General features: G+C 53.6%; 1 protein-coding gene across 6 annotated transcripts in view; it reads right to left on the bottom strand.

The window, feature by feature from the left end:
• TTLL8 (tubulin tyrosine ligase like 8) overlaps positions 1–13,956 on the bottom strand; it is a 57,237-nt gene that overhangs the window by 31,031 nt on the left and 12,250 nt on the right. For 4 of the 6 annotated variants that reach the window (XM_026019716.2, XM_026019717.2, XM_072742860.1 and 1 more), the window contains exons 4-9: positions 13,609–13,682; positions 11,851–11,979; positions 10,683–10,797; positions 9,218–9,340; positions 3,919–4,105; positions 1,574–1,722 (exon numbers count right to left, since the gene is read on the bottom strand). In XM_026019716.2, coding sequence (XP_025875501.2) covers positions 1,574–1,722; positions 3,919–4,105; positions 9,218–9,340; positions 10,683–10,797; positions 11,851–11,979; positions 13,609–13,682 — 777 coding nt within the window. The remainder of the gene's footprint in view (positions 1–1,573; positions 1,723–3,918; positions 4,106–9,217; positions 9,341–10,682; positions 10,798–11,850; positions 11,980–13,608; positions 13,683–13,956) is intronic. The other 2 variants (XM_026019720.2, XM_072742862.1) reach the window with 1 other exon arrangement.

The raw sequence follows: 13,956 nt of genomic DNA, 5'->3' as shown, positions 1-13,956 counted from the left end.
CCACGTTGCAGGGGTGGCTGCAATTTGCAATTTCTCATCTTCAATCCCCCCAAAGTTAGGCCATATGACTAGTGGTGACCAGTGACACCTGAGAAGTGACATGCATCCCTCTCATCTGTTGGGTCACGACCAGACCCTCCAGCCCCCTCTTTCTCTGCCGTGACAACCCTGAAGCCTGGAGGGAATGATGTCACAAGATGGTGGGGGACTTTGGTGAGCAGCCCCCCGCCCCCACTATCTGCTCGTGCCAACCCATAATGGCCGAGGATGGCTAGAGATGAACTGGTCTCACTGACAGCCACTGAGGTTTGGGGACTGCTTGTTACCAGCACAATCTGGCCTATCCTGACTGAAACAGCACTGGAGGGGAGCACCATGTGCAGAGGCCCAGAGGCACAAGGCATAGCAACACGAGGTGAGCTTTCCCCACGAAAACACAAGTCTTGTCTCTTCGACTGTAAGCGAGCCCTTGCCATCCTGAAATGAAAGACTAGGGCAAAGCAGCAAAGCTCTGAAGTTATCCTGGGCTCGGAGCAGGAAGGGGCGCAGCCAGTGCCCAGCCAGAAAGCACTGCCTTTGGATTTGAACAGGCAGGTCTGAGGTGGCAGACCAGAACAGGCAGGTAGGGCATCCTTGAGGATGCAGGTGTCTGCAGTGGGAGGAAGGTCGGGCCTGGTGGACGGGGGAGCCGCCAGCGGCCAATGCTACTGTCCAGAGGCACAGACTCAGGATGGAGCCCGTGGAGGAGCACCGGCCAGACCCAGGGGGGCAGGCACTCAAGGACAGCAGGTGGAAGCCCAGGAAAGAGAATGTCTCCGGACAGACAATGCTTAGACGAATGCAGCAACGTCACAAAACAAAGAAGATTTTTCTAATCATATAAAAACTAGTTGCTTTATGAATTTAAAACAACAATAAAAGTCTTCAAATAACTAAAGGGGAAAATAAAATATCCAAACAAAAAGTAAAGTCTATTTAGATGCTCAGGAAACACATCACACAACACAAACAAGAAGGATGCTGCAGCCAGGGCCGTCTTGGGAGGAGATTTCACAGCCTTAAGGCCTTTATTGTTGCCCACAAAAGACTGGAGATAAATAGGCTGAGCACTGAAGTTAGAGTCAAAGGGGAGGGAAAAATCTCTCACAGGAAGTTGGAAAAATGCAACCTAAGGTTGGTTCTTCAGAAACACAAGTAAGATTTAAAACCCCTGAGATCTTGTGTTTTAAAAAGAACACACAGTTATTCCCCATTAGGAATAAAGAGGACACAGTCGTAGCTACTGCACAAGACGAGGCACAAAACCTGAACCCGTCAGACAAAAGGTACAGGCGATAAGGATGTGCCTCCAAGAGCGCGGGTGCTTGCAGGTGAGTAAGGAGCAGGAAGGAAGTCCTGCATCGGCCTTAGTAGCCAGGTAAGCCTGTCGCCAAGATCGGGCAAGATAATATAAAAAGCACAGCCCGGTTTGATTTGGGAACATCCAGACCTGGTGAAGACCTGCGTCGGGAGCTGCACCCGTGCCCAGGCTGAGCACGGCGCTCTGGGGACCGGTAGGTGGCCTCCGACTGACCTCGGCCGCGGGACTTGGCTGCCGGCTTTATGATCCAGATGTTCCGAAGCCCGTCGATCTCCGTCTGGGGGTTCACGGACGTGATTTTATTCAGCAGAGCCTGGCACTGCGACAAGTGATTTCTTGAGTTGGAGATGAACGCGTCACCGCTACAAGGCAAGGTCCAGAGAGCCTGTGAGATGCCGTAGGACCTCTGTCGGGCACGTGTGTACTAAGTATGTCCCCCCACTTTGGCACGCCTTCCCATTCTCCAGGGACTGTTTCTTCATAAACAGAGTTTTTCATGTCAATAAAGTACAATTTATCCACTTGATCTATTATGATTAGTGCTCTTATTAAATTAATGAATCTGTCCCTCCCTTGTGGTCACAAATGCAGACGCTAGTGTTTTCCTTTTTCGCGTAACTTTCACGTATCTCGTGAAACATCTCAAAGTAATCTTTGTGTATGTAGGAGACAGGACTCAAGATACAACTTCTTTGTTCATAAGGATGTTTGTTGCTCACATGCCATCTAGTGCAAGTACTAACCCTTCCTTGTTGATTTGCACCTTGGTCCTAAGTGACCATGCACATGAAGATCTGCATCTAGAAGAATTCATAGGGCAATATTTTCAAGACCCTGGATACGTAAAGGTTTCTTAAAACAGGACTCCCAGGGCAGCCCAGGTGGCTCAGCAGTTTAGTGCCGCCTTCAGCCCAGGGCATGATCCTGGAGACCCGGGATCTAGTCCCACATTGGGCCCCCTGCATGGAGCCTGCTTCTCCTTCTGCCTGTGTCTCTTCCTCTCAATCTGTGTCTCTCATGAATAAATAAATAAAATCTTTTTAAAAATTAATAAGAACAAAAAAGTAAAAAATAAATTTAAAAATATTTTAAATTAATAAAAATTAAAGATGGGCTTTCCTGGGTGGCTCAGTGGTTTAGCGCCGCCTTCAGCCCAGGGCCAGATCCTGGAGACCTGGGATCGAGTCCCATGTTGGGCTTCCCGCATGAAGCCTGCTTCTCCCTCTGCCTGGGTCTCTGCCTTTCTCTCTCTCTCTCTGTCTCTCATTAATAAATAAATAAAATCTTAAAAAAATAAAATAAAATAAAAATTAAAGAGACAAACAACCTGATTTTTAAATACATGAAAGATGTGAACAAGCAACTCACAAAAGAAAATATTCAAATGACCGATAAACATCTGAAACAATGTTCCACATCAACAGTCTTCAGAGAAATGTAAATGAAGACCACAATGGAACAGGAAGGCAAAACTAAAGGAAGGACAGAGCCAAGGCTGTCCTCCACCTGCAGGCCGTGTGGCCCACTCAGCACTGCTGGCATCTGAATCTGTAGGAATCTCTGGAAGTTTCTTAACAACCGGAGGTCATCCAGTTGCTCATCCACAGGAGGAGTGAAAACCGTGGTCTACTGATAGGACGAGCCCCTGCCCAGCAGCAGGAAGGAAAGGGCTTCGGTTCCTGCAGCAGTGCGGATGAATCCCACAGACTTTGTCAAGCAAGAGTCACAACCGAGAGAGTGCAGCCGGCGTGATTCCATGCCCCTGAACGTCCACCACAAAACCAGCTGAGGTGAAAAGAGGCACACCAGCGTGAGCTCCGTGGGGGCCCGATGGGCGCTGACCTGGGAGGCGGCCTTCGCAGGCAAGCACAGAATTTCACCCACTCGGACAAATCCAGTTAGCGCACGGCACCCTCTGCGCTGTGTTCATAGCTCAATGACAAGAAGACAAGATAGTGACTGATCCAAAAGGAGAGAAGGAATCAAAGAATAAAAACGTCCCTGGGATGGTTTGTGGGGCTGCAAGCATACTCTCCAAAATGAGTGTTGTTCCCTTGGCCATGGGCTGCTCCTGCTGCAGGGGTGCCCGGGTCGCTCCTACCCCAGCTGCCCCGTTGGCCGCTGTAAAGGGGGTGCTGGGTCTCCAGCCTGGGAAGGACCCGGCGCTCAGAACTGGGGTAAGCCAGGCTCCGCCGTGGACTCCCAGGCAGCAGGGGCACCGGAGAGTCAGGAGGGCTGGGCCATGCAAGCCTCCTGCTGGCCCTTGACTACACAGAGCTCACCTCTGGGGTTCAAAGAGGTAAAACACTAGAATGGGGTGGAAGGTGCTGCTCAAGGCGATGCCACCCAAAGGTGCCCCCAGGGGGTGCCATCCTTTTATGAGCCAACAGGGGCTTGGGACAGGCAGCAGTGAGTGTGGGTACCCCACCACCTAGGCAAGCACCCCAACACACAGATGGGCAAGGCGGGACCTCCCTAGACAGCACTTGATGCTTCCCCTCCACATCCCCCATTCAGGTGAGCCCCGGGGTCCGAGCTCCGCCCAGAGCGCGTCTTACTGAATGAGAGAGTAGTACTGCTCTGTGAGGTCCTTCCACTCATCCTCCGTGAGGTCCTCGCTGGTGTCCTCGGAGACATCGATGTCCTCGTGCTCCAGCCGCCCCAGGTAGGCCTGGCACACCTTGCATGCGGTGTCCACGAGCTGTCCCGAGAGGCCCATGAGCTTGGACTCGGCATTCTCAGGAACTGAAACCCAAGCACAGGACGTGGAGTGGGGGCCACCTGGGACACGGACCCTAGCCCTCCACGCCTTCTGCGGGCAGCCCACCTGGACTCCGCGCACACACACCTCCCCTGGCCATACACACCCTCCAACCAGATTCCCGGCCTGTGGGCTGCGATGCAACCCCACCTCCGAACTTGCCACAACATCTGTACTGTCCTGAGCACGCGCTGGGTACTGGGTGAGTACCGGGCGGCAGTCCTGCCTGACACCCACAAGCCGGAGGGCACCTGGAGGCTGTCTGCACCCACCCCTCCTGCAGCATCGCGCACTCCCGGGCCCCGGACCCAAGCTGGACCATGCAGGGAGCCGGAAGGAGGAGCAGACAGCCCCAGCTGTCCCCGTGGCTCTGGGGTAGGAGCCTGAAGAGAGCTAAACCAGCTGTGAGGGGGCTCCGCAGGCGCGTGTGGGGCTGGGGCCAAGGCATCGCCCACCCGGGACCCCAGCAATGTGGACCCCAGGGAAAAGCCGTGGCTCACGTGGTTGCTGTAGAGATTACAACATGCGTTTTTAAACTGTATTGAGGTTAAATTCACAGAACGTAAAAATAGCCATTTTGAAGGGTAAAACTGCACTTGTGTTTTCTGGTCAGGCTCGGAAGGAGCCTGGAAGTTGCAACACATTCTAACAAGTACAATGTGAGACTGAAAACTCAGCAACTCTTCTTTACTCCATCAGATACCCGAGGTCACAAGAAAAACCACCACCCCCAAATGGCAGAGAAAGTCAGGTGGGTTCAGAGCTCAAAGTCCCTCAGCAGAAACCCCAAGACACCAACCCCAGCAGAGAAACACCTGAGTAGCAACTGCTGAGCTGCTGGAGGCTCTGCGTGGCCCCAGGAGGGTCAGTTTCGGGAGGGCCCCGAGCTCTTGTCAATCTTCCCTCCAGGAACCTGACCTGGTTCTCACAGTGAATATGGGAGAAAAATCCCGTCCTGCTTCTGACAAAAAAGGAAAGTAACCATCCTGAAGGTTGCCAGACCATTCTGTTCTTCACAAGACCTGCCCTCAGGAGCCACTTTTGCCCAGAGCCCGACCTGCTGGGGTGGGGGGACCAACTCCACCCTCTGTAACCATCCACAGATTTGATAATCGAGGTAAAACAGACCAATTTATTAAAAGATACAACCTGCCAAAACTCGTACATAAAGAAATGGACAGAGCAGCCTGGGTGGCTCAGCGGTTTAGCGCCGCCTTCAGCCCAGAGTCTAATCCTGGAGACCCAGGATCGAGTCCCACGTCGGGCTCCTCATATGGAGCCTGCTTCTCCCTCTGCCTGTGTCTCTGCCTCTCTCTCTCTCATGAATAAATAAATAAAATCTTAATTAAAAAAAAGAAATGGGCAATCTGAATAGGCCTATATCTATTAAAGAAATTGAATCAATAATTAATAACCTTCTAAAACAGAAAGCACCAGATTCAAATGGGTTCACTGGTGAGTTCTGCCAAACATTTAAGGAAGAAATCATACCAATTCTCTACAATCTCAGTAGATAGAAACAGAGGGAATACTTTCTACCTCATTCTATGAGGCCAGCACTTCCCTAATACCAAAACCACAGAAAGACATGAGAAAAGAAAACTCTAGACCAAAATCATTCATGAACACAGCAGCAAAAATCTTCACCAAAATATTAGCAAGTCAAATCCAAGAATGTATAAAAAAAATAATACGCCATAATCAAATAGGATTATGTCAGGTATGCAAAACTGGCTCAACATTTAAAAATCAATTGATGTAATCTATTACACATCAATAGGCTAAAGAAGAAAAATGACATGATCATATCAATAGATGCAGAAAAAGCATTTGACAAAATTCAACTCTCATTCTTGATAAAAGCTCTCAGCAAGCCAGGAATAGACAGGAACTTCTTCAACTTGATAAAGACTATATACAGGGCACCCAGGTGGCTCAGTTAGTTGAGCGTCCAACTCTCGGTTTCAGCTCAGGTCATGATCTCAGGGTTGTGGGATCAAGCCCTGTGTCCGGCTCCATGCACAGCATGGGTTCTGCTGGAGATTATTTCCCTTTCTCTCTCCCTCTGCTCCTACCCCTACTTGCACTTTCTCTCTAAAATAAAAAAAATAAGATATTTTTTAAAAAAGGAGAATATATACCAAAAAAAAAAAAAAACCCTACAGCTAACATTCCACTTAATGATAAGAAACTAGAAACTTATACTCTAAAATCAAGAGCAAGGCAGGACCTCCTTCCTCTCACCACTGTTTTTTCAAGATTGTACTGAAAATCCTAGCCAATTCAATAAGACAAGAAAATAAAAAGTATACAGATTGGAAAGGAAGAAATAAAACTGTCTTATTCACAGATGACATGATTATCTATGTAGAAAACCTGGAAGAATTAACAAAAAAAACCTCCTGGAACTAATAAGTGATTGTAGTGGGTCACTTTCCTACACACCACAAGTGAATTATTGGAATTTGAAATTAAAAACACAATACCATTTACATTAGCACCCCCAAAATTAAATAAATATGAAAATAAATAAATCTGACAAAATCTATATGATGAAAACTACAAAAATCTGACAAAAGAGATCAAAGGAGAACTAAATTAATAGTGAGAAATTCCATGTTCGTGAATAGGAAAGTTTCATTGTCAAGATGTCAGTTCTTCCCTATTCAATCTATATATTCAATGTAATTCCAATCAAAATCCCAGCAAGACATTTTATGGAAATTGATTAACTGATTCTAAAGTTTATATGGAGGGCAGCCCAGGTGGCTCAGCGGTTTAGCGCCACCTTCAGCCCAGGGCCTGATCCTGGAGACGGGGGATCAAGTCCCATGTCCGGCTCCCTGCGTGGAGCCTGCTTCTCCCAATGCCTGTGTCTCTGCCTCTCTCTCTCTCTCTCTCTCTGTTTCTCATGAATAAATAAATAAAATCTTTAAAAAAAAACAAATAAATAAAGTTTATATGGAGAGTCAAAAGATCCAGAACAGCCATGCCAATATTGAAGGAGAAGAACAAATAAAATTGACACAATTCAACTTGAAGTCTTACCAACAAATCTATAGTAATCAAGACTGTGTGGTATTCGTGAAATAATAGACAACTCAATCACTGGAACAGAATAAAGAACCCAGAAATAGACGGAAAAAAATATGATCAACTGATCCTTGACAAAGAAGCAAATATAATATAAAGGGAAAAAGTGGTCTTTTCAACTAATGGTGCTGGAACGGGTGCAAAAATATATATATAGAAAAAGAAAAATCTAGACACACATCTTATGTTCTTCATAGAAATTAACTCAAAATGGATTGTACACCTAGGTGTGAAACACAAAACTATAAAACTCCTAGAAGATAGCACAGGAGACCAAGATGAACCTGGGTGTGGTGATAACTTTTTGGATATAACCCCAAAGGCAGAGTCCCATGAAAGAACTGCTTGGTAAGCTGGACTTCATTAAAGTTAAAAACTTCTGCCCCACAAGAGACGCTGTCAAGATGATGAGAAACAAGCCGCAGAGTTGGAGAAAATATTTGCAAAAGACATATCTGTTACCTAAAATATACAAAAAGAAAGAAAGAAAGAAAACCCTCTTAAAGTCTCAACAATAAAAAAAAATTATTTTTATTTTTATTTTTTTTTTTTTAAAGATTTTATTTATTTATTCTTGAGAGATAGAAGGAGAGACAGAGCCAGAGACACAGGCAGAGGGAGAAGCAGGCTCCATGCACCGGGAGCCCGACGTGGGATTCGATCCCGGGTCTGCAGGATCGCGCCCTGGGCCAAAGGAAGGCGCCAAACCGCTGCACCACCCAGGGATCCCAATAAAAAAAATTTAAAACAGCAGAGAAACTGAACAGATTTCTCACCAAAGAATATATTTACAGATGGCAAAGAAGTATATTAAGAGATGCTCAACATCATACGTCACCAGCGAACTGCAAATGCAAAACACAAGTTTCCACGGCACAGCTATCAGAATAGCCGAAATCCAGAGCAGCAACTCCACTGAGTGCTGGGAGGACGTGGGGCAGCGGGGACGCACTCACCGATGGCAGAAAGGCACCCTGGCCTTCTCCTGCAAGCCACACATGCTCTTACCATGGTATCCAGCAATCATGCTCTTGGGTATTGACTCAAACAAGTTGAAAACTTACACTGGGGCAGCCCGGGTGGCCAGCAGTTTGGCGCCGCCTTCGGCCCAGGGCCTGATCCTGGAGACCCGGGATCAAGTCCCACATCGGGCTCCCTGCACAGAGCCTGCTTCTCCCTCTGCCTGCGTCTCTGCCTCTCTCTCTGTGTGTGTCTCTCATGAATAAATAAATAAAATCTTAAAAAAAGAAAACTTACATCGATACAAAAACCTGTAAACTGAGGTTTAGAGCAGTTTGACTCCTAACTGCCTAAACTTGGAAGCAACCAGAATGTCCTTCAGTTGGTGAAGGAATAGATAAGCCAGACGATGGAATATTAGCGCTAAAATGAGCTACCCAGCCACAGGAAGGTGGGGGACCCTACCCGCACGTCCCCGAGCGAGAGAAGCCGTGGGCAAAGGCTACGGACGGCCGATCCCAGCCAGACGCCTTCCTGGAAAGGGCAGGACCACGGAGCCAGGGAAAGGACCCGCGGGCCAGGGCCTGGGGGCGGGAGGGAGGAACGAGGGGGGGGGGGTGCGATGAGGCCCTGGCCCCGGCCGGAGGCTGCTCCAAGTGAAGCCATCACCCTGGCTCCACCCATCACACCTCCGTCCAGACCCATAGAAGCAAGCCCTGGCACAGACGGCAGTGTGCGTGACGGGGATGTGTCCCTGTAGGTCCGTGGGTCATAACAGGTGTGCATCGGTGGAGGTGGGGACGGTAGAGGGGGCTGGGGCCAGGGGGTGGACGGAACTCCCTCACCTGCTGCCTAACCTGACAGCGGCCCAGGCTGCTCTAAGACAGTGAACAACAAAAAAACTTATCTGAGTTTCTGTGCCTCCCGCCACGGTGGCCCTGCTACACAAGGAGAGCCGTTCCCTGTCACCCGGCCTGGACACATGGCCCCCCTGCCCCTCCTGGCACCCACCTCCCACTCGGGCCTCCCCGGCCCCCACACACCTTTCCTGTGGCCGGAGCCCGGGCCGCCGGCCTCCCCCCTGCCGTGGGGTTGGCTTCCGCTGCAGTGCTGCTGGCTGACCACCCACTTGAGAATGCTGGAGGCCGCTGTACGCCGGAAGTCGTCTGAAAGGACACCAAGGCCTCGCCCCCTCTGCCGGCGCGGGGGACCAGGGACCTCGGCCAGCACCAGCTGTCCTCAGCCTGGGTGCCCCCCAGCCTGCGGGGTCTCGCTTCCCGCCCTCACCGCCTTGGAGGGGGTGGTTCCTCAGCCTCAGCCGCACCCCCAGCCTGGCCCTCCTCTCCTCTGCAGACGGGGGCTCCCACCCCACCACGCAGGGGCCCCTCCCACCTCTCTGCTGCTCTCCCCACTCCACCCGGGGCGAATCCATGGAGGCCACTGTGCCGTCCCTGCTCCCTGAGTCCTCAGCCCTGCACCAGAGGGCACAAGCGCCTCGCGGACACACACCAGGACCCTCCCCCCCAGGAGCCCCTCTGCCTCTCCCTGGACTTGTGGGCTGCTGCAGCGCTCCCTGTAGACGGCGGGAGGGGTCCCACCTGCCCAGGTGGGGGGCTGGCCTGGCTCCCAGGGCCCTCTTGGGCCAGAGGGGCAGCCAGCATCCCCCTGGATGAGCCCATGCCTTGAGGCCTGTTTTACCCAATCCCACTCCAACCCCTGCCCTCGGGGGGTTGGCAAGAAATTCCGGCACCTGCTCACCAAACCAAAACCAAAACTCTCCTTGCTCATCCAGCAAAGGAGGCCCCGCCTGCCGTCCAGCAGCTGCTGCCACAGGGAAACACCTGGACCCCGCTCCCCTCGCAGCTCCTCCAGGGCCCGAGCCCCGCGCCTGGGCCTCCCCCCAACAAGCACCTTCTCCAGCCTGCTCCCCTCTGCTCTCCCTCCCTCCGGGCCTCTGCCCTGTGACCCCCCCATAGCCGGCTTGCCGCCCAGCCCCCAAGACCCTGCCCGGTCCTGCCTGCACCTTGTTTGCCCCTGGGAGCCCCGGGGCGGGGAGGGGTCAGGACGAACTGCAGGGCGCCTGCAGGTGCTGCGTCCCCACGGCCCCCGGTCAGGAGCTCAGGGAACACGGGTCACCCCCAAATGAACGCTGCCCACTGCCCTGGCCTTCGCTTTCCCTCACTCTCTGGGCAGGTGCCACCCGGACTCCTCCGGCGTCCCTGGGGACTGTGGCCTATGCACACGGGGTCCCGGGACCGTCCCACACCGGCCTCCCCAGTAGCCCAACCGGACCAAGCTGCGCATAGCCGCCGCCCGCTGCTGCTCGGGAGATGCTGCCCATGGACCGCTGTGGACAAGCCCTCCCCACTGGAGCTGAGCTCACCCCTGGGCCTTGGGCGGGGACCAGGCCCTGCCCTCAGCCCCCCCCCCACACCGCGCGGGCCCCGCACTCCCCTCAGCAGGGCTCCTGGCCCGACACCCACACTGTGGCTCTCGCCCCCGACTTACCCAGGAACTCCTGCTTCTCGCTCTCCGTGCAGAGGCCGTAACAGCGGGGGAAGAAGGAGTCGGGGTTGGCTTGGACGTACCAGGGCAGGCTCCGCATGTTCACGCACAGCCCGATCTCCAGAGACAGCGGCTTGTCAGGGCCCCGCAGGCCACGCGCTGGTCCCCTCCGACCAGCCCGAACGCCCGCAGGCCCCGCTGGCCACGCCAGCTCCAAAGGGCCCTTGGGAGGGGCACCTGCTGGAGCGGAACCTCCCCAGCCCCCCAGCCCCTCCTGCCCCGGCCCGCTGGTTCTCACAACAGGGTGAGCCACGTGCCAGCCAGGGCCACCTGAGGGCCTGAGAGTGCTGGGCCCATCTGTCTCCCAGGTCGCTGACGGGTGCTGGGCCCCTGCCAGGAAGGACAGAGCAAGCCTAGGGGTGCACTCCCCACCGGGCCAGGCAGGAAGCCCTGCACCCCAGGGCCCAGCTCACTGCCCCACTGGGAAGAAGTGCCACATGCCTGCTGGCTGCCGGGCGCACTGGTGGCCACACTACGTGGGGGTGTTCATAGGGACCCCAGCCCAACGGGGCCGCCTGCAGGTATCACCCCCGCCCGGAAGCAGGCCAGCCGCTGAGGCCGGGTGAGGATGCCTGGGGGCCAGACCTCCACGGGGAGCCCTGGGGGCAGCGTGAGGCCCCTCCCTGACCCTCCGTGCCGTCCCTGGAAGCCCCTCTACCCAACCTCTCCCGCGTGGGTACGTGCAGGCCTGTCCCGTCTGGGCCGACCCCCACCCCTGAACCTCAGCCCTCAGGGTAACGGGATGGGGCCACGGGACCAAAAGGACGGGAGGACGGGAGGTGCCCAGGGCCCCGCAGCCAGAGGCCCCTGTGCGGGGGAGGCGGCCAGGGCCTCTCCAGGGCGCAGAGCCTATGCGGGGCTGTGGTGGCAGCGCCCACCTGCCCTGCCCAAGGTCCGGCCTGAGTGTCCAGAGGAGGGACACAGGGCAAAGGGCACACGGGGCTTGGGCGCAAGGGGAGCGGGTACCGAGGGACTCTGGACACGGATCATGGGCCCAGCAGCCGCGGTCCTGGGGAGGAGCCCCGAGGGGTCCAGCTCAGCCACTGGAGATTCAGGAGGCAAGCGCTGCGCTGCACCTGCTCCCGCCGACCCGTGCCTGGGCCCCCCTCACCTTGGTGGTGAAGGAAGCCGTCTTCCCATAGTGATTCAGCATCTGGTCACAGTTCAGGCTGTGATAGTCAATGACATCCCTTTTGATAGTCCACAGCAAGTAGGGCACTTCGTTTTTTACCAATCTGGACTGGCAAGAAAAAACCCTTGTCAACACCCTGCATCCAAGGTTGTGGGGATGTGAGAGCAAAGGGAATCAGGGTTGTTTTGAAGTTTAAGATTTTATTTATTTATTCATGAGACAGAGAGAGAGAGAGAGAGAGAGAGAGACACACAGGCAGAGGGAGAAGCAGGCTCCCTGCGGGGACCCTGATGTGGGACTCAATCCCGGGACCCCGGGGTCACAGCCTGGGCTGAAGGCAAATGCTCAACCGCTGAGCCACCCTGGCTGCCCTCAAGTTTTTCTCTAAATGCTCGTTAATCAGCATATGTGGTAAAGTTGGCTTCAGAGGTAGAATTTAGTGATTCATCACTTACCGACGACACCCAGTGCTCATCACGCCCCGAGCCCCCCTTCATGCCCGTCACCCCCCAGCCCCTCTCATGGTTTGCCTCTTTCTCTCTTTTCTCTTTCCCTGTGATCCTCTGTTTTGTTTCTTAAATTCCACATATGAGTGAGATCACAGGATAACAGGCTCGCTCTGACTTATTTCACTCAGCATAAAACCCTCCAGTTCCATCCATGTTGCTGCAAATGGCGAGATCTCATCCTGCCTGATGGCTGAGGGATACCCCGTTGTGTCTACAGACCACGCCTCTGTTAGGCATTCATCTGTGGATGGACACCTGGGCCCTCTCTGCAGTTTGGCTCTTGTGGGCCTCAGGGCGCAGGTGCCTGTTCAGATCATTACATCTGTGTCCTTTGGGGTAAATACCCAGTAGTGCAACTGCTGGATTTGTAGGGCAGCTTTAATTTTAACTTTTTGAGAACCCTCCACATGTAGAAATCAGATTTTAAATGACACCTGAGGTGTGTACTCTGTGACTCTCTTCTGGAAGTCTGGCAACGGGTGTCCCTTAGGGGCCACCGTGTGTGTGGCTGAGCGATGTCTGAGCTGCCTGGCCCGTGGGTGCCCCTGTGGGTGTGGGCACGGGGTGGGCGTGCTGTGACCAGGGGAACTAGTCTCCTCCCTGCTCCCCACTCTTTCAGAGCCGGAGGCATCACTTCCTAATATTTGTCCCAAATGCTGGACTCACAGCCTACTCTTCAGTGACGTCGGCAGCTTTTGTTGTCACTCTCTGGCATAAGTCGCATGTGTTCAAGTGTGACATGAACCATCAAAGTATAAACGGCAGGACACAAGTGCACACACATGTATGGAGGTGCACATGGACACAGACAAGTGCATGCACACGGGCACACATATGCACATGTGCACGTGGGTGTACACATAGGAGCACACACATGAACGCACGCATAGGGTACACACAGACACATGAATGCATGCATGCACAAGGGTACACGCACATGAGCTCACACATGGGCACACACAGACACATGCAAGCACACGTACTCACACAGATGCACATGAGCTCACACGTGCAGGCACACATGGACACACACGTACACGGGTGCACATGGACACACATGTACACGGGTGCACATGGACACACACGAGCTCACGCATCATCCAGCACCCTGGAGTGACTGGCTTTGCCACCCGTGCCCAGGACACGGCCCAGGGAAGGTGACAGTGTGAGGAGGCACGGGGAGATTGAGGCCCACCTAGCCCACAGGAGCTCAGGTGTGGGGACCTACCATCACGTCGTGGATGTCATCTGTCTTCTCCAAAGCCACTTCTTCATTTTCTTTGCCTTCAGCCTGTTTATGTTCTGCAAACACAATACCCCAAGAGCCTGCAGTGCCTGAGTAGGGCCCCCCATGCCACATAGCCACAGCGCACCTGCTGGTGCCTCAGCAGCCTCATCTCTAGGGGCCCTTGGCAGGTCCTGAGATGCAACAGGGTGACATCAGGCTCGGGCTACATCGACCCATCCTGGTATCTGCCATAAGGTCCCTCCACCAGGTGTGGTGCTGGGGTCAGGGAACCCCAGGTGTGGGGCGGGGCAGGCAGCTTTGGGGTGGGTGTGCTGCAGGGGGCACGAG

The sequence above is a fragment of the Vulpes vulpes genome, chromosome 16, assembly GCF_048418805.1.
Source record: "Vulpes vulpes isolate BD-2025 chromosome 16, VulVul3, whole genome shotgun sequence".
NCBI lineage: Eukaryota > Metazoa > Chordata > Mammalia > Carnivora > Canidae > Vulpes > Vulpes vulpes.
This window is presented reverse-complemented; position numbering and strand designations above follow the sequence as displayed.